At 37.1% G+C, this 27,846-nt stretch overlaps 3 protein-coding genes and 1 long non-coding RNA gene across 5 annotated transcripts in view; 1 reads left to right on the forward strand and 3 right to left on the reverse strand.

Moving 5' to 3' along the window:
* Positions 1-3,577: 3,577 nt before the first annotated feature.
* On the reverse strand, positions 3,578-9,827 carry LOC134675299 (uncharacterized). The gene is made up of 2 exons (XR_010099728.1): positions 4,097-9,827; positions 3,578-3,661 (listed from the first exon to the last, which is right to left on the reverse strand). It is a non-coding gene; the product is annotated as an uncharacterized LOC134675299 (long non-coding RNA).
* A 1,641-nt stretch (positions 9,828-11,468) lies between these two features.
* LOC134675129 (H/ACA ribonucleoprotein complex subunit 2-like protein) lies at positions 11,469-12,802 on the reverse strand. The gene is made up of 2 exons (XM_063533288.1): positions 12,474-12,802; positions 11,469-11,747 (listed from the first exon to the last, which is right to left on the reverse strand). Exons 1-2 carry the CDS (start codon positions 12,707-12,709, stop codon positions 11,516-11,518), a joined length of 468 nt encoding a protein of 155 aa, XP_063389358.1. The 5' UTR covers positions 12,710-12,802; the 3' UTR covers positions 11,469-11,515.
* Positions 12,803-13,157: 355 nt separating this feature from the next.
* On the forward strand, positions 13,158-22,849 carry LOC134675002 (ADP-ribosylation factor-like protein 3). Of its 2 annotated transcripts, XM_063533149.1 has the most exons (6): positions 13,158-13,306; positions 13,384-13,644; positions 14,252-14,384; positions 14,731-14,834; positions 15,934-15,989; positions 16,138-22,849. In XM_063533149.1, exons 1-5 carry the CDS (start codon positions 13,301-13,303, stop codon positions 15,976-15,978), a joined length of 549 nt encoding a protein of 182 aa, XP_063389219.1. In that variant the 5' UTR covers positions 13,158-13,300; the 3' UTR covers positions 15,979-15,989; positions 16,138-22,849. The 2 variants fall into 2 exon arrangements, with proteins under 2 accessions (XP_063389219.1, XP_063389218.1); XM_063533148.1 differs by having other exon boundaries at positions 15,934-22,849.
* A 433-nt stretch (positions 22,850-23,282) lies between these two features.
* LOC134675125 (uncharacterized) overlaps positions 23,283-27,846 on the reverse strand; it is a 45,328-nt gene continuing 40,764 nt past the window's right edge. The window contains exons 6-8 of the mRNA XM_063533283.1: positions 27,109-27,322; positions 26,171-26,298; positions 23,283-25,108 (exon numbers count right to left, since the gene is read on the reverse strand). Of these exons, the coding sequence (XP_063389353.1) occupies positions 25,028-25,108; positions 26,171-26,298; positions 27,109-27,322 (423 nt within the window). The 3' untranslated portion in view covers positions 23,283-25,027. The remainder of the gene's footprint in view (positions 25,109-26,170; positions 26,299-27,108; positions 27,323-27,846) is intronic.

Genomic DNA, 27,846 nt, shown 5'->3' on the forward strand with positions numbered 1-27,846 from the left:
TTGCCGGGTTATAAGAACACGGAAATATAGACGCCGGCAAGGAATTCCATTCCTTGGCAGTGCGCATAAGGAAAGTAGAAGCAAAGCGCTTCGTGCGAATTGGTGGAATATCTACCAAGTAAGGATGGAAACCGGCCGTGCGTCTAAAAGTCCGATGGTAGAATGGGGACGGTGGAATAAGCTCGTGTAGCTCTTGGGCACACTCCCCGAAGTGCAACCTGTAGAATACCGACAGGCTGGCGACTTTCCGCCGATGGGCCAAAGACTGAAGCTTAGCCGTTAGCTTCTTGTCGCCAATCATCCTCCTGGCTCTGCGCTCCACTGAGTCCAAAGCGGCGAGTTGGTATTTAGCTGAGCCATCCCACAGGTGGCTGCAATACTCCATACACGACCGGACTTGAGCTTTGTAAAGTGTTAGAAGCTGTCCAGGTGTGAAGTATCGCTTCACCTTATTTAATGCTATCTCCTTTACCCTTGTTAAGACGAACTAAGAGTGAAAGGGATGGCAGTATGACCTAACTCGCGTAGTTAGTTTTGCGGCTAGTATAGCGGTCATGTATTGTAAATATTGGAGCGTAAATAAAAGAAAGCACCACTACCGATATGAAAAAAAGTTTTAAAAAATTTTGTTGACTCGATATTGTACGAAGGTTCAAGCTGGGAAAGTTGCCAAAAAGTTTAAGTTCCCGGTAATTTCAGAAACATTTATTGGAAACAAAGGAAACTTTCATTTTGGAAATTTTGATTCCTATTGGCTATATCAGGGGTCGGAAACCGGTATTTGCTCCGTACAAAAATACCGGTATTATTTCGTTCCTTTTCTATCTTTGGTTTATTATTTAATTTTTAATGGGCCAATCTAATAATACAAATGCGTTACCTATATACTTGATTCAGTCCTACGCAAAGAGCATAAAATAATTCAAGAATTTGGGCAATTTTGGGGTTTTTAAAAAATACCGGTTCCGAGCCGCGATCTGTGGGCTATATTAGCGCACGATGTGGTGAAAAATTAAACGTGGACGACATCTGCATACTATTTGGCCGGTGCCAAATATCAAATAAACAATACGGTTCACACCCACTAGGGCGGCGCCACAATCCTACATGAGGTGAATACAAAAATATGAGATGTTTCTGAAATTTTTAGAATTCCGAAATATAAATATTGCAATTTTGGAAACTTTCCGACGTCACATCAGTAAATGACTTGGTAGCTTAGTTCGGAGAGCGACTTGCCAAAGTATGTTTCTAACAGTAAAACCTTATTGGTGGACCTTATTTTTTCGCATAACAGGGTCAATTACTGGCCACTGTTTAATAACTGGCCACCTTATACCAAAAATGAATTCTATTCACCTATACCTAAACAGAATTCATTTTAGTATAAGGTGGCTAGTTATTGAAGGGTGGCCAGTTATTAACCGGTGGCCAGTAATTGACGATCTACCTATAACATTCAAAATATACCATTTAAAACGATGTGGAGATAGGTTTTTGCTTGGTGCTTTTTTTCGTAGATGTTATATTAAATTAATGTATTTGACGTTTACGACTATGGATCGAATATGACAAGAAATGTATGGATATAGGACCTATCTTAATTTAAATTTCAAAGGAACCGAGACTGTACCTTTACTTATTACTTGGTATTTTTGTCTCCAAAATTTGATGTAACCATCAGAACTAGACATTACTATATCATCGCACAGCAAAGAGAATAGTGTATAGAGGCGGAGTCACTGTAAATTTACTGCCATCTTTCGACAGAAGATTAACACTGTTAGAACCACAGAACACCGCCTCTAGAAACCTAATATTGGCCATTTTGTTCCCGACGCAAATCACCAAACTGTGAGGTGCGGGAGGGGTGCTCACGGCGTTGCGATTGGTCGTTTCAAACATGGCGCGCTGATACGTGTAAGCGTAGGGATGGGACATGTTCATTACAGTTAGTGGATACTGCTACTAGTGATACCGAAATTTATGGTGGTAAAATTGTTACCAATTTAGTATACTTAGAGTAAACTTACTTAATAATTATATTGAATAATTTAATATTTCATTAAGTAATTTAACAAAGTACCTGAAAATTTTACTTAACATATTAGGGCATTTCTGTTTAAAGTACCCAGAACTTGAATTTTAAAGTTTAGAAATTTTATATTATTTCCACTCAGAATCGCAATCTCTTTCGATACGAGAAAAAAAGTGTCGCCAAAATATCATAATTTTTTTTGTCCCTTTTATTAAGGTCATAGAAGATTGTATTGAAAACATATTCAAATGGACCAATAACATATGCCTATTACAAATCAACTCCGAGTTCTCTCGCACTTCTTTGAAGTTCATCACCAGGTCCATCTCGTGACATGAGACCTAACTGCTCACCTAGAGGATTCTAAAAAACCCATACAACATATGTCTATCACAAACCAACACCGAGTTCCCTCGCACTTCTTTGAAGTTCATCATCAGGTCAATCTCGTGACATGAGACCTAACCTAACTGCTCACCTAGAGGATTCTAAAAAACCCATACAACATAAGTCTATCACAAACCAACACCGAGTTCCCTCGCACTTCTTTGAAGTTCATCATCAGGTCAATCTCGTGACATGAGACCTAACTGCTCACCTAGGGGATTCTAAAAATCCCATACAACATATGTCTATTACAAACCAACACCGAGTTCCCTCGCACTTCTTTGAAGTTCATCATCAGGTCAATCTCGTGACGTGAGACCTTACTGCTCACCTAGAGGATTCTAAAAAACCCATACAACATATGTCTATTACAAACCAACACCGAGTTCCCTCGCACGTCTTTCATCATCAGGTCCATCTTATAACATGCGGCTCCGCTGGCCTAGAGGATTCTAAAAACATATTATATTACCTACATATTATGTCTACAATGGTACAATACGGCATGCATAACGAAGCACGAAGTTTCCGCAACTGACGAAACCATCATCGTCACATCACTAGTCGAAAGGGAAAGGGATAGCACATTGCATTTTCAAGTTGACGAAAAGGGACGGACTACTGCGCCTCTGCTTAGTGACCAGTATAAAATGAACCCCGCGGACAAGAAACATTATTCAATGAAATAATGAATTTTACTTTCCAGTGGGATGTTATTCCATCTGGTTTGTAAGTAGAAGTCTTAGATGACTTGCCACACCATTTTATACTGCAATATCCCATGATTTCCCAATAAATTCAATAGTTTACGATTTATTTTCTGAGACTCGTGCACACTGCTAACAGGTCGTAATCTTGGGCGCAACTGATCGGAGTGGCGCGTGAGCAATCTTATATTTGACCTATACACCATATGTGCGGTGACCGCGAGTCGTCCTATAAGCTCGGTCTATAGGGGTTGGTCTGTGGTTAGAACACTAGGCCAAAGGTATGGTGTAATGTTTTCGAACGATGGCGCCATAACCTTCAGCCTCCACTCGAGTAGATGGCGTTAATATTAATATTTAACAAGTTAACACATATCAGTGAAGGAATAATGATCAAAGTCAAATAGCGTTCTGACAGGTTTAATCGTCTGTCGAAAGATGGCAGTAAATAAATGTACTGTTCATGCAACATAATTAACCATGACAGTAACTCTATAATTCAATTTTTCTTTGCTGGACAGCAATAATGCTATAAGGGGTCATCCATTAATTACATCACACGTTTAGGGGGAGGGAGGGGGTCAAGAAAATGTGACATATTGTGACATGGGGGAGGGGGGAGACACAAACTTTGTGACGTTACTATAACTTCATCAGTAACCGAAAATTTATTTAAATTATTTTATTCGCTGTACATTTAAATAACAAGTTTTTAAAACGATAATCGTTTTTATTCGTTTAATTTTCTTTCCTAAGCAGTTTTGGGTTATAAAATTTCTAATATTTATATCGACAAAAATATTTTGATAAAATATTAATAATACTTAATGCGATTTGGCGATTTCGTAGAAAAAATGTGACGTCACACTAGGGGGGAGGGGTTTGCCAAATGTGACCAAGTGTGACAAGGAGGGGGGAGGGGTCAAAAAACCTAGAAATTCGTGTGACGTAATTAATGGATGACCCCTAACCCGCAATACAATCGTAGTTCGAGTTACAGCATTATTGCTTTCCAGCGGCGATATGACTAATGGTTATATGATAACAGTATATTAGTTATGTATAGTTCGCAAACATAAAATCAAATTGTAAACAAATCGGGTGGTACGTACAGTCGCCATCAGATATATCGGAGCGGGCAAGGTGTTCACAATATCTGAACACGCACTCTAACGCCCTGACAATAGAGGCGTGTTCAGATATTTGTGAGCGCTTTAGCCGCTCCGATATATCTGATGGCGACTGTCCCTAGCCTAAAATACTAAAACGGATGACCTTTCCTTTCACAGAACACACGATTTTTTGCAAACAATAATATTGTGTAATTCAAAGGTTTATAACTCGTGTTCCTTTATACAGGGTGTCTCATAAATAATGGCAAGGGTGAAAGCGGGAGTTTATATTTCAATATTTCTGAATTATAGTTCGTTTTTTTAGCATTAGAAATAAGGTAAACAATCTTGATGTGTCTTTTAATTGAAAAACACATTTTAAAAATAAGTTACGGCAAGTATGTAACAGTTATGAATCTAATACGATCATTTATATTCTTCTGCTTTCATAAGTAATAGAACAGTTACTGATTTTTAAAAAGCGTTTTTCAATTAAAAGACATGTCAAGATCGCTTACCTTCTTGCAAGTTCTTTCTAATGCTAAAAAAACGAACTATATTTTTTTTATGGTGGTCCTAATATTTCTTTGACTCCCAAAGACGTCAACTGACCCGCGCGGCTACGGCTACAGCCCAATATAAACCTTCGTGCATTCCAATAAGGTTGAAGATGCCGCGCTGCACGATAGGCGTGAGTTCATAGGATGAGACGAAATAAGGAGTTATAAACTCGAGCTCTTTGTGGACCATTTTTATTCTTTTTCCAGGTAATACGGTTTATCGACCACAATACCTGCCAATAGATTTTCAACTTTAGCATTGCGATTTAAGGTTCAAATTAAATTGCTTCGGGAAATGTGACTTGTTTTCAAATGGATAATCAAAGCTGGACTGATTGGAATATATTTGATTTTTTGGGGAAACTGTAGATTGGCGCGGCCAGAAAAAGGGTTAAAATAAACATGCGAATCTCTGCAGTCATAAAAATTGTAAAAATTAGCTCATTATAGCCCAACCGTAAGGTATGACCACAATTTTTGAGACAGCCTGTAGATATTATGAATTATGACCCTACCTCTTATGTAATTAATGTAATTATTGTATTGTTTACTAATTAACTATTATTGTACGAGTATTATATTATATTTCTAGAATGTACTGCACTTGTAGGCGTAGATTAAATAATAGAGTTAATATAGACAAGGGAATTAAGATAAATGTGAAGACCGCCATCTGTTAGATTAAGAAAGGATTAGAATGGTAAAATTGATTTTAGTTAGCAATTGGAATCAATTGAATTTAAATATCACTACATCTGCCTGTCATCTGTCAATTGTTTTTAGATGTTAATGTCACAATGTACTTGACGGACGAAAAAATACAGGGTGTTGCTTTCGAAATTATCAGTCCGATATTATGAATTTGATTTTACATTTTATTACCTGCTAATTACTTCTAGAAATATTACAACAATTATAGAAACAAGTTAAATTATTTTTCTAAAATAATGCACCCTGGGCACTGGATGCGTTGGTCAGGTTTTCTTTCGTATATGATATTAATTTCGATTTGTAGTATAAAAACAGTTTTAAGTTAAGCTTGTAAAACTGATGACGTGTAGGTGTCTACTGCATAAAGTGTGTGAGATGAAAGTATCGAAAGCAAAACCTTGTTTTGGGATCTAGTGATGAAATTGACAGATCTTACGAAAATGCCCTGTTGGTTATTAATTGATCTTTATATTATTAACTTGTAATTATAACATTTGTGTACATTACGCTTTATTTAACTTGGTGGTAATCGCGAGTATGATATGAGACGATGTTTGCAATGTAGACACAGACATGTGTAACTATTTTTAAAAATGTGTTGCAAAGTTTGTTGTCCATTTTCAAATATACATTTTTATTATACAAGGGAAAATGAAAATATACTTCTAAAACTCCAATGCAACTGAAATCATTCTAACCATATGTAAAACTGTGACATGATATCCTACTAGTAAAAAATTAATTACTGAGTAAATACAATTACTGTGATTTAATTACTACCATCAGTATTAAGTATCTGTTTTATTTATACTTGCGTTTACTACCTTGTGTTTGTATAATCATTTGTACTCATATATAACGTATTTATTATGCATTTATTATGGCGTAGTAAGCATAAGTATTACGTAGTCTGTGATAGGTTATATTTAACGAAAACTGTGATCGGTATGGTCAAACCACGCGAATGTTATGTAAATTTTGTGCAGTTCATGTTATAACTTATGGTCTTGCCAAACCATTGGTATGTGTAGTATTTAATGTAGGAAAAAATCTAGTCTTTTTTCCGTTTGTTGTTTTTTTTCTCGGAATCGTTAGCCAATTGACACCTTCTTAAAATTACAGACGGAAAAATAAATTAAAAAACCTTGTAATTTTATAATAGGGATAGGAAATGCTAACGATTATGAGAAAGAAAAACCACTCGAGAGCAATGAAAGTGGGTCACTTATTGGTAATTACATACATAATGACCCGTTTCATTGAGCTTGAGTATAGAAAAAAAATACCTACCTACCTGCAATTGTCATTCCTTGGTGAAGTTGCCTAAAGTGTAAAACTGTGATTTTGCATTATAAATGCAGTAGGTACCTAATTATCTTTTAGGAATTTAATGTTGCTATCATGCCAAAGGTGTATTAAGTGTCTTTAACAAAAGCTAAGCAAATATTGGGTAAATCAGCATGTCCTAAAAATATACTCTAAAACTTAAAAAACCATATTTATGGACACCCTGTATAATGTGAACTGTGCATAATGATGGGGTACCAAACTTCTAATTAATCCATGGAATTGATAAATTTTGTCTTTCTGATGGATTTTACAGTTCCATGTAATTAATGGAAAGTATCCGGGCGATTTCCAAATTTTTGATTTTAAGCCTTTTACACTTTCAATCTGGGGTTACAAAAAACATTCTCAACAAAATGCGTCGGAAATTAATTCTTTGACTGTACATTCAAAAATAATTTTATCAACGTATTTTTGAGACACGTTAAAAATAAATCACAGAAAGTATTGAACGATTCAAAGTAAGAAAAGCATAAAATATTTGGAAATGGCCGACTCAAGATGTTATATGTTGAGGTTCAGTAGATTGTTGAGACTAGCGAAGATGTTTCGTAGTTAGTTTTAAAACGCACCAGTTAGCGGGACAAGATGGATATATGTAAAAGGAGTAATCTCATTTAATTTTTATCAACGTATGTGGCTGGAATTAAGGAATAAAATAAATGGTAAATAAGTAAATATGGTGCACATAAAAAAAATTGTACGGATTGTTCTAAATAAAGACGCATCGCATTATAGTTTGGCCAGGGAATCTCTCATTTCAAACAAATATATAGAAATCATACTGTCTTTGTCTTATGCTAGTACTACCACGCAAAAAGGGATGAGTCTATAGTTTTTTTTTATTTTACTGAAAAATTGGGTTTGCCAGACTATATTTTGGTGCGTTTTGTTGCAAGAAGATATCCTATTATTATTATCATGTTGGCTATAAGGGAATGTACCTTCATAGGCCTTGAATTAATGCTTTTAAATCTAATATTAGATTGTAGGGTAAAGATTAAAATTCAGATTGGAATACGTTGGTACAATATTTGAATATCTATACCTACCTATAGAAATTAATTTGATTATACCTATGGAAATATGGTTTTATATTTGAAAATGAGCTTTTAAACTCGATGTTTATTTTATGAAGTTTTCAGAAAAGGGTCCATAGTGCAAAATACTAAAATAATAATGATGCTTGACGTGTACGGCGATTGCACTAAGGGCCCTTTTCTAGGCAGCTACACATTTATTGGAGACATTTATTTAATCTTATATTTTAGTAATAGTTTTCTTAACGTCATTGGGTCACTTTAAAAGGTATAATGAATTTGAAGTACAAAATCTCATAATCATTGTCTCGATCGATCGTCAACGTATTTTAATGATAAATGTTAAATAACGTGTCTGTTTGAAAGATTTTATATCTAAAACTTACAGCCCGAATATGTGACATGATCTATGAAAAGGAATCTTATTGTCGATGGCGCTTACGCCATTATTATCGATGGTCCGATATATGTATACAATGCCGCGCGACGCTGTGCGGCGTAAGCGCCATCGACATAAGGTCCCTTTTCATAGATGATGCCCCATATTTATGTTCAGTCACCATGCACTCTAACGCCTTGAGAATAGAGGTCTATTCCGTGTGATTTGTGTGAGCACCTACGCCATATATCAGAGGCTCTACCATAAACATCGAAGATTGCAAATTGTGGGCACCTATCCCTGTCACTCTAATTACGCCTTTATTGGAGCAAAAGGCAACAGTAGGTACGTTTCTGACATTTAAAAAGCCCTTACAATGTTTCATTGAACGTTTAAATCTTTCAAGCAGACTAGCATCTACTTAAAATGCTTCAAATTCCTATAACATCGCTACATTCGAAGACATTGAAAAAGATCTGTATTTTCTTACTAATTTAGGACATTAAATGTGTCTTTCTCCGAGAAAAAGACCCTTGAGAACCCTTGTTAGCTTCGAAACGTAATCATGCCTACCTTTCCATAAGGTCTGTTTTCTAATTTGATCGCAAGGACCTAGGGTCCCTTTTTCCGGAGAAAGACGTTAAGTATTTTAACTATGATCTCAGCACTCATTCTAATGCAGGGTTACTTGTAAATGTCGATAATTGCTTCAATTACTAGTATGTACTAGAGGTTTACAGGTTTCAGTAAATCTGTATCTTGCGTTTTATTATTTAGTAGTCCTTAAGTTTTATTATTTAGGCCAGGTATCACTCCGTATTTTACCGTACTAACTTACCTAACTTGTGAAGTCTAAGGCAAGTGAACCTACTGTACCATTACTTCTGTTGTGGTTGCATCTTTTTTACACTTATTTAGCTTCACTGCGTATATACCAATATCTCTTTGTATACATATAGTGCATCAAATCTTGTAACTTAAATTTGAACCACTTGCGGGTGTCTGATTGAGCTGAAATTTCGCATACTTCCATATTTCCGATGACAAATCTACCAACATAGGTGGTTGCAACATCTTCCTGGCATCGCCACTATCAGACGAGGCCAGGTTGATGTGCAAACTATATTTAAATGTGATGTAGTGGTGTAGGTCTACTACATCATTATTACTATTAGATCTCATTACGGGGGTGAAATCGTCACTGCGTGACAAAATCCCTTGCAATCATACGCTAACATCGAGCTGATCCGATGATGCAGTCGGAAAACTCTTTGATGGAAAAACATACACACATTAAGTTTAGGCTCATTAGAGAGGTCTCGATAACTACTTGATAGACATGCAAAGGAGAAAAAGTACAGTCAGCATCGGCAATAAAATAAAAGTGTATCAAAAAATATTTTTGACAGTTTCCAAATACAATTATCTTTGTGATTTACTGAAATCTATTACCTAAGCCAATCTAGTGGATAGTATAGGCATTCTAGTGAACTAGGGCATAACTAAAGTAATTGTATTTTGCCAATCTTCACTGTCAAGTGACAATCTGCCATTTTTTACATACCCCTAGATTTTAATAAGTGTAATAAATGTATGTCAAATAATAATTGTTTTATTTTTCCCGCAACTCGAGCGCCCATTTTGCGTGATGGGGGTGGAGGCACAGAATAAATAGTACTAACGTACAGAAAGGTAACTTCCTACAAAACGAAGTTTTACAGCGGTTCAGGGTCGAATCATGCTATCCCCTTCATATATATGGCACTATCCCTTTCGGCTATTTAGGCTTGTCAAAATTCAAGTGATTATCTTATCTGTGGTTGTGCACGCACGGAAGTCAAGTGGTGCCAACCCTAATAATCGCTCGGAGGAATGCTGAGCCGAGCGGAGCCGAGTTTGACCGAAGTCAGGAGTTTCGCACCCCTGGTGGAGGGTAGGCTAGTCCTGCCAGCCCAACCAACCAGATTTCCAATAACTGCTTAAGCATGTTTAAGGCATAGTATATCTTAAATATAACATTGGTTAAGAGTGTAAACCTGCTAAGGCCCACTTGCACCATCTCAATAACCCGGGGCTAAGCGGTCAAACTGTTAACCCAGTGTCAAATTGTACTGGTAATCATGGTAACTCCAGGTTTAACCGGTTAACCCCAGGTTAGTGGAATGGTGCAAGTGAGCCTAAATCCATTAAAAAATATATATATATTTATTTTTAACTTTATCAAAGTAGATACAAAACTCTTTATTTCAAATAATAGATAGAAATTAGGGATGTACCGACTAGTCGCCGACTAGTCGGGAAAGCCGACTATCCGGCCACATTTGTAGTCGGCGATTAGTCGGCGACTAGTCGGCAAAAATGGCCGATTAGTCGGCACTTTATTAGTGAAAGAAAAACAGAAAAAAAGAAATCAACAGTCAATATTTACCATATGTTTTATGTCTATTTTACCAAAATACCCATTCAGGGTGTGAAAACTTTTGTTCATATAATTGACCGTTTGATCGTTATCGTATGGTGGTGGGCTGGAGTTTTCCTCAGGTCGATCTCAACTGAATCTCGTGTAATTTCATGGCCAAGTTCTATACTTAAAGGATTTTATTATAATTCAGTTTTTTTTAATGGTGGAGCCATGGGGATCTATTAATGTTATTACAGAATTTAGAGACTTATAAACAGGGCACGTTGCTCGTAAAGACGCTGACCACAGGGGATAGGTTCTTAACTAGCAACTACGTACGAAAAATGGAGCCTTGGAAATACCTCTTACAAGTTGTATCTACTGACGATCTGCTCAGGATCGCAAAATAAAAGAAAGACAGAATTTGAACGAGGATTCTTGTGATAGGTCTTTGAACCTGTAGAGAACACCTTTTAGCCAAGCTAATATGAATAGCGCAATCAAAAGAGCAAAACTATTTTTTTTTCACCTGAACTTATACGAAACTAATGATCTGGCCGACTAGCCGACTAGTCGGCCGACTAATCGGCCATTCGAGCGCCAATTAGTCGGCTAGTCGGCCAAATCAATAGTCGGTACATCACTAATAGAAATAGATTAGCAGATTTACACTCTTAGCCAACGTAAGTAACTCTATGGTTTAGTTTGTGGTGCTGCCTCTGGTGGCAGAACATTGCAGTACCCTATTGCTACGAGTTCCATTTTGTGGTCTAATGAAAGACAAAATGTCATTAAAACATATATTTCCTTAACCTAACCTAAACTAACACTATTTATAATGGATGTCCAAGCAGCTTTATCTCACTCCTCACTTCATCGTACAAATCCTTGTATTCCTCGTGTTCCTTCACGAGGACCATGATGCAGCCTCGCATGGTGCCCATGGCGGCTCCAATGTCCTTGCGGCTCGGGGTGTAGCAGTAGGGGACGTCCTTCTCTTCGCAGACGGCGGGGAGGTGGCACATGATCTCGATTGGAGATATGTCACCGGCGAAGAAGACCATGCTGTAAAGATAGTAAGTTTTTTTTAGTTAGATAATATTTTAAGCCTATTTAACCTGTACACCTATGTAGCACACTCACACATAAAATTAAAGAATGTGAATGAAATCATGTCTATAACACTTGTGTAGGGACCAGATCTAATAAACGAACGCGTCTAGCCTTTTTAAGGACTTATCAAAAAGATTAGCTGACGCCACTGGTGACCGTAGATCTGGCAGCTTCCTCGCGCAAAGAATAAGTATTGCGATACAGCGAGGAAATGCTGCCAGCATCTACGGCACCATGCCGCAGGTGGATATTTTATAATCATTTATTTTAAGTTTAGTTTTATTTATTTTTAGATATAGTTTAAGTTTTGTAGGTTAGTTATTTAATTATGTTTTTTTTAAGTATATATGTATTATTATATTTATACCTATAGAGAATATTTTAGTGACAGCTGTAATTTCGGTATATAGCCGACTAATTTCATATAAACAAAAACATGAAGGAGTGTATTATCAATACTAGGTTTATTGAAAGATCTATGCTATGCTCTCTCTCTGGTCGGTCCCTCATTACTGAGGATCGTGGTCACTGCGTATGCTAAACTGTCAATTAATCCGCGCGCATCGGGTAATCCATTTAATTACGTACGTAACTGCGACAAAACTACTGTAGTTATTCTGAACTCTATAACCATGATAACATAACCTCCAAATTACAACAACAACACTATTTACTTACCCTTTTTCACCAAGACGAAGTTGCTTTTGCACAATTTTAAGCCCGTTCCTAATATAATTTTTATGTCCGCTGGATTTTTTAATGAGCTTGTATATCTTTTTGCTCAATTTCTTCGGCGCCATAGGCTTCGCAATGACGCTACAGTGGTCAACCTTTTCATCGTAGCTTTGAGGTTCTGCTTTCACACTGGTGTCCATGTCCTCTTGTTCTACCGGTTCTTGCTTTACTTTGCCCATGTTCACGAAAGAAAACTTTGAAGAAGAGTTACGAATAAAAACACGTGCTTAGTTTACCAAAGCAAACGCGCCGCGGCCAAGTGCGAGCGAGCATCAAGCATGGGGTCTGAAATGTCAAACAAAATGACAGGAGCGAAACGTCAAATGAAGGTTTCGTTCAGAAATTATAGCTCCATAACGAGAATGTTTAAAAAATTGCTAATTTCCGAACTAATGTTACGTTCTACGCTTGCTATTGAAAGTAATGGTTATACAATAAAACATGATATTTAGAACTTTCATAAAATCTAGCTGATCAATTTTTTAGTATAACTGAAGTTTGTTTAAGATATATCAAGTTTAAAAGAGTTATGATTGGAAAATACTAGAAGAAAATATAATAGATTTTTAAAATCACGTATAAAGAAACGTATTAGATTTGACAACTTTGACGTTGTTGCCATGGAAACATCGATACGCCAACAATATTTCTGTTACACGCGAAGTAGTAATTCGATTAATATGCCCGAGTCCTTAAACATTTATTAACTAGGTATCAACTGTGTGTGGTATCGCAATCGTAGTTATTCAAATCAACACTTGTCTTTCTCTATGATGGTAAGTTGGACCAAATACTGATATGCCGTACAACATGCAAAAGTATCTGTAAACTGAAATTTTCCTTTAATTCTCAGGGTCTATTGAATATACTGAAGAAGTTGCGTTCTAACCCTGAGAAAGAGCTAAGATTGCTGCTCTTAGGGCTAGATAATGCTGGTAAAACGACGCTTCTGAAGCAGCTAGCATCTGAAGATGTGACGCACGTCACTCCAACAGCGGGGTTCAACATTAAATCGGTGTTGTCCAGTGGCTTCAAGCTCAATGTGTGGGATATCGGCGGGCAGAGGAAGATTAGACCTTACTGGCGGAATTATTTTGAAAATACTGATATTTTAGTAAGTATTTTTTGGACGTGGTGAAATAGGTGGTTTTGGTTTGCCCATTGAAATATTGAATAGAGTAATGCCTAGAAAGTGGTAGATTTTTCACTGTAGATTACTACACCTTATAAAACAAAGTCCTCCGCCACGTTTGTCTATCATGTGTTTGTTTGTATGTTCACAATAAACTCAAAAATTACTGAACAGATATTCATGCGATTCAACCTATCAATAGGGTGATTAGGTGTATAATTTGCCAACCCGTGCGAAGACAGGGTGGGTCCAATTATCTTGCAATTCTTTAAAAAATATTGCCAACATCCTTCACAAAACCTAATCCATTTTACAAATTTAGCTTGCAAGATTTGACCCAACAATACATACAGTCGCCATCAGATAAATCGGAGTGGCCAAGGTGTTCACAAATATCTGAACACGCCTCTATTGTCAGGGCGTTAGAGTGCGTGTTCAGATATTGTGAACACCTTGGCTGCTCCGATGTATCTGATGGCGACTGTACATACAGACATTGCAGGTCAAATAAAAGCTTATGATTGGCAAAAAAAGATAAAAGTTAAATTATTGTGAGCATGGATTTTATCTTTTCTTATAACAATTTCAGATTTACGTAGTAGACTGCTCGGATCACCAAAGGTTGGAAGAGACAAGTCAGGAGCTGTCAGAATTGCTGCAAGATGACAAGCTTCGAAATGTACCACTCCTAGTCTACGCCAACAAGCAGGATTTGTCTACTGGTGAGCATAGAAACCATTACAAAGTGTTTTTTGATACTATGTTGTTGGCAAACAAGCATACGGCCCACCTGATGGTAAGCGGTCACTATAGCTGCAACGGCTGCAACTCCAGAGGTGCTTCATGCGCAATGCCGACCCTAAAAGACCCCATTGAGCTCTGGGAACCTTACCAGCAGGAACACAACACTATAGGCAGCGTTTGTGAACTACGGGCAGCATAAGAGCCAAACAGACAGACAGACAGACACACTGTGGAGTCTTAGTAATAGGGTCCCGTTTTTACCCTTTGGGTATGGAGCCCTAAAAAGATGAAATAAAGAAACTGATAGGCTGTCTCTAATTTCAGCGTTGCCTGCAAGTGAGGTGGCAACCCATCTCGGTCTACACCTGATCAGGGACCGCACTTGGCAGATACAGGGCTGTGTGGCTACCGACGGCACCGGAGTTAAAGTAAGTTCTACCACAGATAAGTCAAGTATGATTCTTCTTCTCATCTTCCTCAGCAAGAATGCTTCCATTATTGGGCACATGCCTCTCTTAAATTCCACGAGCATAATGCGTTCCATAGCTCTAAATGCGACTTTGAGGCTCATATGAGGTACTTATGTTCTTCTCAACAATTATCAAAAACCGGGCAAGTGCGAGTCGGACTCGCGCACGAAGGGTTCCGTACCATAATGCAAAAAAAAAAACAAACAAACAAAAGCAAAAACAAAAACAAAAACGGTCACCCATCCAAATACTGACCACTCCCGGCGTTGCTTAACTTTGGTCAAAAATCACGTTTGTTGTATGGGAGCCCCATTTAAATCTTTATTTTATTCTGTTTTTAGTATTTATTGTTATAGCGGCAACAGAAATACATCATCTGTGAAAATTTCAACTGTCTAGCTATCACGGTTCGTGAGATACAGCCTGGTGACAGACGGACGGACGGACGGACGGACGGACGGACGGACGGACGGACAGCGAAGTCTAAGTAATAGGGTCCCTTTGGGTACGGAACCCTAATTAGTCATTTAGCCGGGTCCACATAGAGCGAGCATACGCGCGAGGCAATTTCCTCGCGCACAAAACGGCTAATGTAGACGTGCCTCGCGCGCGCCGCCTCGGCCGAGCTAGGCTACATTGGCCGTTTTGTGCGTGAGGAAATTGCATCGAGCGTATGCTAGCTCTGTGTGGATCCGGCTAGTAATAATTGGTTTTGAGTTTGTTTTAAAGAAAGCTTTCCCAAAATCCAATACAATCTGCCACACAAAAACATGTTGCCTTCGAGTCAAATGTTGGAGACTTGCCATAGACAAATATTGTAGCTGCAGTTTGGAAACTATAGTTTCCCAAATTTCATATCGATAACATAACATAATATATTATGTTATGTTGTCATTTGGATTGTCAAACATTAGAGCTTGTGAACCAAGCAATTAAACTATCGATATGAAATTTGGGACAACATTTTACATTATTTGTAAATTTTGGTTGTCATTATTAGTTTTCGACCCTAATACGGTCATTTTACTTCGATTTCACATGTTTGTTTTTGTTTTAGGAAGGAATGGAGTGGGTGTGCAAGAATATCCCAGTTAAAAAGTAATCAAATGACTATTATCAATATGTGGCTTTCCATCACTGAGGGGTCCTTATGCTTCACCTGCAATAAGGACGTTTTTATCAGAATTTCTACTGGAATTCCAGATTGAAACATCCTTATTGCACTAAGGAACCTTCTGTGATCGAAAGCCACATATTTGCCTTATCAATATCATAGTTGTAATATGCTTTGTAATTTTCACTATATAGAAAGTTGCCACATTTTTGATCTCATATTTCAAAGGCTTAATATAGGTAAGATAATATTTTTTTTGTATTAAGTTTAGTTAAATGTGGAAACTAAGATTTGAAATGATCGAGAGAAATGAAAAAATTAATCAATCAATTGATTGATTGATTGATTGAAAAAATTAGACTAATATTGAGTACTAGTATTTCTACTAAAAATATTAGTTATTTGTTGCTTGATTTTCACTCTATCATTGTCTGGAGTCTCGAGCAAGTGAAAGATTGTAGTTTATACAATCTTGAGCGTGGTGAGTGTTTCATGGCACTAGAGGTGGACACATTTTGCTGCCGAGAAAACGAAAAAAAAAACACTACAAGGAAAACACAAGCTGTAAAATATGACGAATACTTATCTAAAATATCTAAATTAACGAGAAGCACTGGATTGCTAACATTGACGTATTATATCTCAGGACTGGGGTTGCCATATGGAAGAATTAAATGTCCTGATAAAAATCCTAACATCACCCTAAAAATCCGGACATTTTTTGTAACAGAGATTTGGCCTAGCTTGAACGACGCCCCGGCGGCGCGCTGCTCTCTGCGGTGTACTGTATCGTGGATCTACCTTTCCCTTTCCCTCCGCCCGACCCCGTATCGCATTCGTTACGCAGTATATCACGTGAACATTTTTTTTATAAGGACATTTCTAAAAATCCGGACACTTGCCAAGTCCGGCCGCAATCCGGACAAAGGGTCAAAAATCCTGACATGTCCGGAGAAATCCGGACGTATGGCAACCCTACTCAGGACTGGCCTTACGGGCACTAAAAATAGTACTAGTTCAGCGGTGTCACTCACGAATTCGAACCAATCGTGCAGCCTAACGCAACTAGTAGTGACCAATCGTGCGCGTGATGCGAAATCATCAACCAATTGCGCGCAGTGAACGCATATATTTAGTATGGAAACCGCCTTTAGGAACATTACCGTTCAAATTCTCGGGCCAAATTAGCACACATACACAATTACGCCTACATTCAAATAGGACGACGCGTTTACAGAGCCTGTAATCAAAGCTGGTAAACAAAATAAGAGTCATCTTTATTACTCTAATGGTACATAGCTAAGTGTAGATGAAATGCATATAATGTCAATAACTACCAATCAGCGACATTAATCCGCTAATAACCTTCTTGCTGTACGTACTGGCCGCTTAGAGTTCGCGGTTCATATTTGATTAGAATATGACTTGGACAGGGATAGGTTTATGCCATACAGTGAAGAACCAGTCAAATAATTCACGTATAATAATTTAATGCAGATTAAAAGATAACTAGTTAAAATGTTGTTATGACATGACAGACTAACTCAACATAAGTAAATATATATCATTGTTGTATAAATGTATTCCGCTATAATAAGTATTTTGTATATTTTATTATCTATCTGTATGGCAGTGCGAAGTCACGTTCAGGTATAGTCTGTCCGTTTTTCTAAGATCAAGTACGCCACAGTAAATGTATGGCGAACTTGATCTTAGAAATCGGACTGGCTATACAGTCTGCAAAATTTACATGGGTACAAGAATCGGCTCAAAAATATTTGAACAGGCGGAGTCCCAATAAATCCCCACTTTCAGCTCAGAATATTTTATATGTATATAGCCGGTCAAGCAAGTTTGTCAGTAGAAAAAGGTGCAAAATGAAAATTTTGTATGGAACCACAGCCGTCCGCGCGGTGTACTTTCGTTTGGGCCAAATACTTTTCGCCAAATTTCACTTCCCAACAAACTTATCGCAATAGTTTAATTTCCCAAAGGAACCTTTAGCAAAGTGACACTTTGCATATAATTTATTTGGTCAAATAATCATTTGGCATGATTTTACTTTGTCAAATTGTATTAGGACAAAAACTTATTTAGCAAACGTTTTTTATTGTCTAATATTATATTCCAAAAAGATGTTTGGTCAAAATTGTCACTTCGCAAATTTGACAAACAGGCATCTCTATTTAAAGTACTTTTTGTAATGCTAATATAGGTACGTTAAATTCTACGTAATTTGGGTGGGTTCGGTTAGGTTTGAACTGCGATCCTCACAAAACGGAACCGCTATCAGAAAAGTGGGTTAGGTTAAGTTAGAATAGAACTGTGACCCTCACAGAATCGAAATGCTATTAGAAAAGTGGGTTAGGTTAGGTTAGAATTTAACCCATCTGATACCACCATGAAACCAATTCCAGTCGGTAGGTATGAACCCTCATGTCAGGAATATATAAGTCTGCCAAGGCTTTTCCTGCCGAAACACCTTGGCAGACGAGATTATGTAAGCAAGGTCGGCATCGGTTACCCTACACTAACCCATCTGATACCACCATGAAACCAATTCCAGTCGATAGGTACGAACCCCCATTTTAGGAATATCTAAGTCTGCCAAGGTTTTTCCTGCCGAAACACCTTGGCAGACGAGATTATAAACAAGATGACCATCGGTTACCGTACACTAACCCATCTGATACCGCCATGAAACCAATTCCAGTCGGTAGGTATGAACCCTCATTTCAGGAATATATAAGTCTGCCAAGGCTTTTCCTGCCGTAACACCATGGCAGACGAGATTATGTAAGCAAGGTCGGCATCGGTTACCCTACACTAACCCATCTGATACCACCATGAAACCAATTCCAGTTGGTAGGTATGAACCCCCATTTTAGAAATATGAATGAACTGCGGTCCTTACAGAAACGAAATACTATGTACTAGAAAAAGGTCATCAAAGTGGATTAATTAATTTATTAGAATAACGAGAAGTAAAGAATTTGCATGACATATTAAACTAAAATGTGGTTTACATATTGGTGGTTATTTAATATTTTTGGGTTACAATGATTACTTTGGTGTTATTTGCTTTAATAGAATAGCAAGATGTAACAAATTTGGTTATCATTTTACATTAAAATGGAGTTTTAATTTTAGTGATCATTTACTACATATTTTTGGCAGTAAGAATGTTTTTTTTTGACGTTACATTTTACTATGTATATGTAATGATCAATTAAATACCAGACAAATAAAATTCTGCAGCCTCCTCTCTATTGGTATGTAAATTATATGCCATGCAATATTTTGGGACATGTAAGTTATGCTTAATGATACATTTGACTAAATAATATTTGGGAAAATGAAACTTGTCTAAGTAATTATTTGCTAAACAATAACTTGCCAAAAAAGACTATTACTAACTGAAAATTTGCGATAAGTTGTTTTGCCAAACATTTTTTTGGGAAATGATAATTTGGGAAACATAGTTTGGGATGTGATACTTTGGGAAACGTTTTTGGCCCATTCATTAGTAAACCCAAATGTATCATTAAGCATAACTTGCATGTCCCAAAATATTGCATGGCATACAATTTACATAGGTACTAATAGAGAGGAGGCTGCGGAATTTGCTAAAGGTTTCTTTGGGAAATGAAACTATTGCGATAAGTTTGTTGGGAAGTGAAATTTGGCGAAACGTATTTGGCCCAAACGAAAGTACACCATTCTAGATATCTTGCCAGGCATCCACTCAATTTCATGTCTCTCTAATTGGACGCTTTTTTCCATAGTTCTCTGCGAATAGCATCTTGTGGGCATCTGAATGGAAAGTAATGTAAAATGGCAATACCAAATTTGATTATTAATTTGAAATAACTAGGTACTTTTTTTATAGCTCCATCTCATGAAATAAAAAAGGAAAATACAAATCTGTAAGAAGGAATTTATTTATAATTATATATAAAATACCTAAACCAAACACAAGTTAATAAAATAGTCTACTTCATTTGGCATAACACCATCCCTATTATCCTCGCAATTTAAAAAGTCGTATGTTGTTATGAGAGTCGTATGCAGTTGTTACGTTTTAGCTTAGCACGGTAGTATTGAAAACAAATCGTCATGTTTTTTCCAAATTTTACTGAAGTTATCTGTTTACTACAAGTGAAAAGTGATTCCACTGTCCTTGGTATGAACTAAAATAACTTCTGCAGCACTTCACGACACATGAATATATTTTTAATTACAAAAAACGTTGTTTTTATAAATCAATTTAGCCATTTGTCACTGACTGTCATCTCGGTCGCGTACTGAGATTGCCAATCGAGCAGTTTGTAAGTACCGCCTATCGCGGGGTAGTTTGCGTTGGGTCATAATTGAGCGGACAGAATACTTCCATGTATATCATTTCGCTGATTGCGCGTGTGATGCGAACTCATCAACCAATCGCGTTGTAGCGGTGTCACACCGCTGTGCTGGCCCTATTCATGCACCATTAGTACAGTCATTATATCCAAAAAACCGACCCTACCCGTGAATAATTAGTTCTTGGATTTTTTTTTCGTAGGTCCCTCGGGGAGGTCACTGGGAGTGTAAATTCAAAAAGTAGGCTTAATCAGGCTCCTGCGTATATTCGAAAAATGGTTTTTTTCCAAAGAAACGGTTTTTCTTCAATAACTCGGCCATTTTTGATTTTACAGTAAAACCGTAAGGACAAAAACTGTAGGAAATTTGATTCTCTACAAGTTAGTCCAGTCATTATATCCAAAAAACCGACCCTTCCCATGAATAATCAGTTCTTGGATTTTTTTTTCGTACGTCCCTCGGGGGAATCACTGGGAGTGTAAATTCAAAAAGTAGACTGAATCAGGGTCCTGTGTATATTCGAAAAACGGTTTTTCTTGAATAACTCGGTCATTTTTGATTTTACAGTAAAACCGTGAGGACAAAAATTGTTCAGAATTTGATTCTCTACAACTTCGTTTCCCTTCATTTATGCCGTAAAGCGTGGAACATAGGAGATAATGATAATATTTTGAATTTGTCGCGTTTTTCAGGTTTAATTTCTAAAATATCGATTTTGGGGGAAAGAAGGTGGGAACCAAAATTGTTCAGAATTTGATTCTCTACAAGTTTAGTCCTCTTCATTTATGTCGTAAAGTTGAAAATAAACGAGATGTTGAAAATATTTTGAATTTGTCGCTTTTTTCAAATTTTATTACCAAACTATCGATCCTAGAAGAAAAATTGTGAGGACCAAACTTGTAGAGAATCAAATTTTCTAAAATTTTTGTCCTCGCGGTTTTACTGTAAAATCAAAAATGACCGAGTTATTCAAGAAAAACCGGTTTTGGAATATACACAGGACCCTGATTCAGTCTACTTTTTGAATTTACACTCCCAGTGATTCCCCCGAGGGACGTACAAAAAAAAAATCCAAGAACTGATTATTGACAGGAAGGGTCGGTTTTTTGGATATAATGACTGGACTAACTTGTAGAGAATCAAATTTCCTACAATTTTTGTCCTTACGGTTTTACTGTAAAATCAAAAATGGCCGAGTTATTGAAGAAAAACCGTTTTTTTGGAAAAAAAACATTTTTTGAATATACGCAGGAGCCTGATTAAGCCTACTTTTGAATTTACACTCCTAGTGACACCCCCGAGGGACCTACGAAAAAAAAACCCAAGAACTAATTATTCACGGGTCAAAATCTATAATGACTGTACTACATTCTTATTGCTTGTAATTGTAAGGCCAGTCCTGAGATATAATACGTCAATGATTGCTAATAATTTTTAAGATTGTTTTTTTTATTGGTTCACGAAAAATTACATAATACTCGTAAGCAGGTATGTAGGTATTATGATTAAACATTATCATATCTAGTCATTTTTTTAAATAAATAATATTATAAATTAAGAAATCCGTCCAAAGTAGATTTTTTTTTTTTTATTAATCATGATTGAAAATCAAATTATCAAATGTGAAGCATGACCAAAATGGATAATAAATTATAATATATAGTACAAAATTATGTATAAGGCTGAGATTTATCAATACCTGAGCTGAAATGTATAAAATGTATATATTTATAGAAATTGTTTTGCACTTATAATAGTTTGGCCATGAATCTAGTAATGTTTCTTCACTTTTACCACTTATAGGTGTTTCAACATTGCCTGATTAATTCATTCAGACTAATGTTAAAGAAATATCAAACTGAAATGTTATTTATAAACACAACACAATTTGTTAGCAGTCTCGGCCTAACAAAAATGGAACTCTGTAAGTATACGAATCTTATCTTTACTAGTTGTATAATAGATACTAAGTACAGATATGCAGTTAACGGAAAGTTTCCAAAAAGTTGGAAAAGTTTTCGAAAATTTCAGGAAAATTTGACAGGAAGCAAAGGAAACTTTCATTTTGGGAATAGAAAATTATGACTCCCATACAAAAAATACTTGTAGAGGTTTCCGAAATATTTCCATCTGGAAATTACGCAATATTAGAAACGTTCTGACGTAATAATTAGTATCTCTAAACTTCGTTAAACATACCTTTATTCTAAGCTCAGTATTTTAAACCAGAATATTGTATTAGAAGCAAAAAAAGAAAGCCTGACCAGTAGTAATATATGATCATTGATCATTGTCAAGAGGGCGCTGTTATTCGCATGTTGTATAGTGTAACAGTTCAGTATAGTATGGAAAAATTAGTTCCAGTGAAATTCCGCAACATGGCGCGTGATATATTCCTGGTCAGGCTTTATTTATTTGTCAGGCAAAGTTGTGTTTTATATTATTAGAAGTTAGAATATCTTCCAATTGTGTTACTGAATAAAATAACGTTTTCAGTCAATTGTTTATTTTATTCCACTTTATTTAAACTTATTATAATGTAGGACGGGATACACTGATACATATTTACACGATCACAACCGCTTATACATGAATCTAAATATATGGGGTCAATCAACTTTATTTTGTACGTCGTTACCATTACCATGGTTACGTCTCTTACGCTACGTCTTACGTAGGCGAACAACGCGCGAACGCGGCGCGGCGCGGCGCGGCGAAATCAATCCTTTGATGCCCATAGAAGTGTCCTACGTAAGCGATCTCGTTGCGAACGCGGTGCGGCGCGATTTGCACGCGAATGTCAGGCGGCGCGGCGCGGCGCGGCGCGGCGGCGGCCGCTTTCGCCGCGCCGCGCCGCGCCGCGTTCGCGCGTTGTTCGCCTACGTAAGACGTAGCGTTAGACAACATTACAGTGCAACTAAAGGGTACCTATGTAAAAATTGAGTCATATAAGCAAATTTTTACAGAAATTATACTTTTTTTAAGGTATATAAGTTATATAAAAATATTGTATATCCATCAGAGTAAGGTCCTTATGCTTCACCTGCAAATAGGACCTTTTTATTAGAAATTCTTTTGGTATTTCAGATGGAAATATCCTTAGGAAATAGCACTTGAAGCTTAACGACCCTAAAGGGTGGAACGCCACAAATAACAATTTTTCTTAACATTACATTTTTTTCCACGAGACGACGAAATAGAATAACATCAACAAAAAGTTGATTGACCATTTAGTTTAATACTCAATAATTAAGATTAATAAAACAGATAAGAAAGTCGCCATAAAGATGAGAACAAAGCTTCAGAAAAAGTTAAAAATGAGAAGATTTTTTTGAATTGAGCGAAATTACCTAAAATGTTTATATTTTGTCTTTATCCAGGCAAATGCTTTAAAAAGTAATGTCTGAGCAGAGATATTAAAGGAGAAAAACAAGTCTAAAAATGTCTAAAGTTATTTCTTAAATAAGAGTCATAAAAGGGAAATTATGCGATATTCTAGCACCAATGTCCAGCAAAAATATAATTTACCCTTAAGTACTTTAAAACTAAGTATAGCCTGACAAGTTCTTTTTTAGCCCTGATATAATGTCGCTACAAACAGCTTACATATAGCAACAATACGTGTACGTCATGAATAGTCGGGACAGTGTGTATTGGCATCGTGCAAGAGCGAGTGAGGTATACAATTATGTACATGTGAGTTGTAGAAGTATGTTTCCCAATCGAAACCCAATCGAAAGAGCATGTTTAGTTGATAATTAAGTATGAATAATTTACCTATCCGCCATAATTTGATTCTAAATATTCGACCTCCGTATATATATTTACCAGATTCAGTCACTCGTGGTGGTAATGGCTCATTCTTATAATAAATATTTTTGATTATAGCACTAAAGACGCCTTAAATGAGAAAAATAATAATTTAATAATTAATATTCATATTTAGTACAAAACTAACCAGTTTATTACAAACTCACTATGAAAATCAGTACCCGTCATGTCAACAAATAATTTCACAACATTGTTTAATGGAATGCTACTGAATCCCGTATCCTTTTTCTGTCGCAAGTATTTTAATGTATTTAAAATTATTTGTTTAGCATCGGTGTGAATTTTTTTGGGCATTTTGATTGCAAAATCTATTATTATCCTGAAATATTTACAATCATTTTCGATTTGTTTACATCGGTGACATTCAATGACTTTCAATGTCGGATGTCAAACAAAATAATTGCCATTAAAATAAATTAGTTCCATCGAAAATCCGCAACGTGGCGAGGGCTAAAAAGGAACTTGTTAGGCTTTACTTACATAAATTAAATCTATTTATTTCAGTCACATAATAAAATGCTTCCGTCACATATTAAAATTAGGATTTGTAGGTAGAATGTGAAATTTCTTCGAGTAACTTATGTAACCGTACGTAAAATCTACCATAAATATTACTTTACATTGCAAAACTACATTTCCAAAATATATTATGATTTAAATTATTAAAATAATAATAAATATTATTATTTATATATTATGTACCTATAGATCTCAATCTCAATTCACTGTTCCCTGTACTAAATAAAAAAAATCTAAAACTCGCAATCGATTATCGACTCTTGTCCTATTCAATAAGGTTTAAATTCGATAAGCTTGGACGGCGAGTGTTGCCACTTATAAAATTAGTTTATAATTCACTGTGGTATACTTCTGTGGTGACCTTCAGTTCGTGTTCGTGGAACGAAGCACAGTCTGCGGGGTACTTTGCCTGGAATAAGAATTAAAAAATAGGTAAGTAAAAGAATCCTCGTTAAGAAACGGCCATTTTCCCTGGACAGGCGTGGCTCACTCCGCGATTTCATCGCTTTGCTACAGGTAGCTAAAAGTACATCCGTTCCACACCAATTTTGGTGGCTAGCCATAAGCCGCGCGTGGCGCTGTCGGCACCTAGCGGCCATATCTGTCCGTAACAGACGCGGTTTGTTAGAGAGTGAGCCTTCTGTACCTAGTACTATTATTTATTCTGTGCTCTAGAGTTATCATGGTTACCAGTACTATTTGATGCTGGGTTAATGGTTTAACCGCTTGACCCTACTTAGGCGCACGATCGGTCGAAGTGAAGTGAAAACTGGTACCAAGAAATCTGTAACGTGAAGCCAGCAAATACCTAGAACTTTACTGTATCTAAAGCTCAGAAACGTTGGCATAAACTCATAAAGCGGCACCGTATTTAAATTCGCTCCACAAAGGGTTTAAATTACTCTCTATTAGTTTGCTCAGTCAATCTTTGAACTCCGCCACTTTCGTACCTAAATATTGCTGGGAAACAAGCAATCTTGGTTTTAAATTAATTTCCCTGAAATTAAGGAAAGGCAGTTTAAGTAATTAAAACAGTACAGTCAAAGATTTAATTTCCTACCCATTTTGTACTTTGTCACAGTGACGATAGTATGAGGTCTCAAGCGATTTCCATATTGATTGTCATTGTGACAAGGTACGAAATGGTTTGGAAATTAATTTTTTTGACAGTAGGTAGGTACTTTAACTCGAAATAAACGGAAATTCGCATTCACTTGTCAGCGTTATTTTGTAGATTTGCGAGATCACGCAAAATAGCTACCTACCGAGATCTTGGAAAGTGGATGGACTTATGTGTATACGTCGCCATCAAATATAGGTGAGCGACCGAACTGCTCAAAATTATCTGAACACGTACTCTAACGCCTTGACAATAGACATAGAGACGTGTTCAGATATTTGTGACCACCCCAGCCGCTCCGATATATCTGATGGCGACTGTATACCCTTGTGAGCGACTTTGGTAACTCACCTCACAGTTAACATCGCTTTGGATCGCGTTGTAAAGATCCCAGAATCCTTTTCCATTTTGGAAGCTCAGCGCGGCCGACGCCGCCATACTGGCTACCTTTGTAAGGCCTGCCTTGAAGCCGGGTAGTCCTGAAAAAAGATTAACACGATTAGTAACAGTTAGACCCTACTAGATGGCGTGCTCAAATCACTGCACCTGTGCAATTAAAACTGCACGAGGCCATGCGCTTGGTGAAGAATAGAAGCTTATGGAGGAACCTGGTCTTCAACAGAAGGACATGATGTTACGATCCTCAGCATTGAGGAACCGACTGAAGATGAAGAAACATAAGGTACCTAGGTTTAATTATGTCCGGTATGGTATAACAGAGATATGCAAATAGACAAAATTTACTACGGAGTAGTAGTAAAATATTGACCTATTGTAAGTCGTAGTCGCTCGGTTAGGGTGCCCAGAAGGCTGGCCGCACTGCCCCGCTGGATGGTAAGTTAAGTGAAAGTGACATTGTCATTGACGTGTTTGTAATAGGAACCCAACAAAAAAATGTGCATGATTAGGTATATTACATCGGGTAAAACGGTTTTTTTGAGGCCCTTAAAAACAGAAGTCCTGGCCTGGTCAAATCAGATAGAATAAAATGCTCCTAGCAATGCGGCGCTGCCACTGAATGCTTGTAAGCTCTAAGCTAGCAGGGGTTGCTTGAGCCATCTTCTGGATTTATTAAGAAGAATTCTTTGGCTACAATTGTACCCAACTTACCTTGCTTATCTTGGTCATGGTGCCTGTTAACCAGACACATCAGATGCTCCTGGCAGTGCGGTGCCGCCACTGAATGCTTGTAAGCTCTGTAGACCCTCAGAACTGGCTCAATGATCTCCAAGTTGAGTGTATCTTTGATCTTGGTGGTTGAGCTTTACTGAGTTGATAAGTACTCTTACCTTGCTTGTCCTGGTCATGGTGCCTGTTAACCAAACACATCAGATGCTCCTGGCAGTGCGGTGCAGCCACAGAATGCTTGTAAGCTCTGTAGACCCTCAGCACTGGTTCAATGATCTCCAAATTGAGTGTGTCTGTCACGCGGTCCGCGAGAGCATTGTAGTCCCCGCGGCTGGTCAGACTGGCGGAGGTCGCTTGAGCCATCTTCAGGGTTTGCTGCGGAGGGATTTTTGTATTAATAACGTTGTACTGGAGACCTTAGGGAGTCATAATCTTCAGGTAAAAATTACGATAGTTTTCAGGTAAAAGAACAGCCACAATAAATGGGTTTTTGAATGTTGAAACCCTCTGTCTCTCACTGACCAACCCCGTTGCCATAGCCAAGAGCTGACAGGTTAAAATGTTATAATAATATAGCTTGGCCCAGGACTGCCTCAGCTCAAATATAGACTGAGATAATTATACAGTATTTGTCTTACAGATTGTTGTGATGTCAAGATAAAGTATTAACATTTATCCTACACCGCTCGAAATATCTTGAGCGATTTATCACGCAAAGAACATATTTATATTTATTAGATTTGTGTAAGTAATTGAAGGAGATCAAGTTCTAGATGAGCGACTAAATATAGATCGTCGGACTTAATAAAGCCATTATATCCTGTGGTGGCTTCGGGGCCTTGTGGCCAAATCCATCTAGTCATCCATCACTGACTAAATCTCATTTACGTATTCGCCCG

This window comes from Cydia fagiglandana, chromosome 21, assembly GCF_963556715.1.
Source record: "Cydia fagiglandana chromosome 21, ilCydFagi1.1, whole genome shotgun sequence".
NCBI classification, from domain to species: Eukaryota; Metazoa; Arthropoda; class Insecta; order Lepidoptera; family Tortricidae; genus Cydia; species Cydia fagiglandana.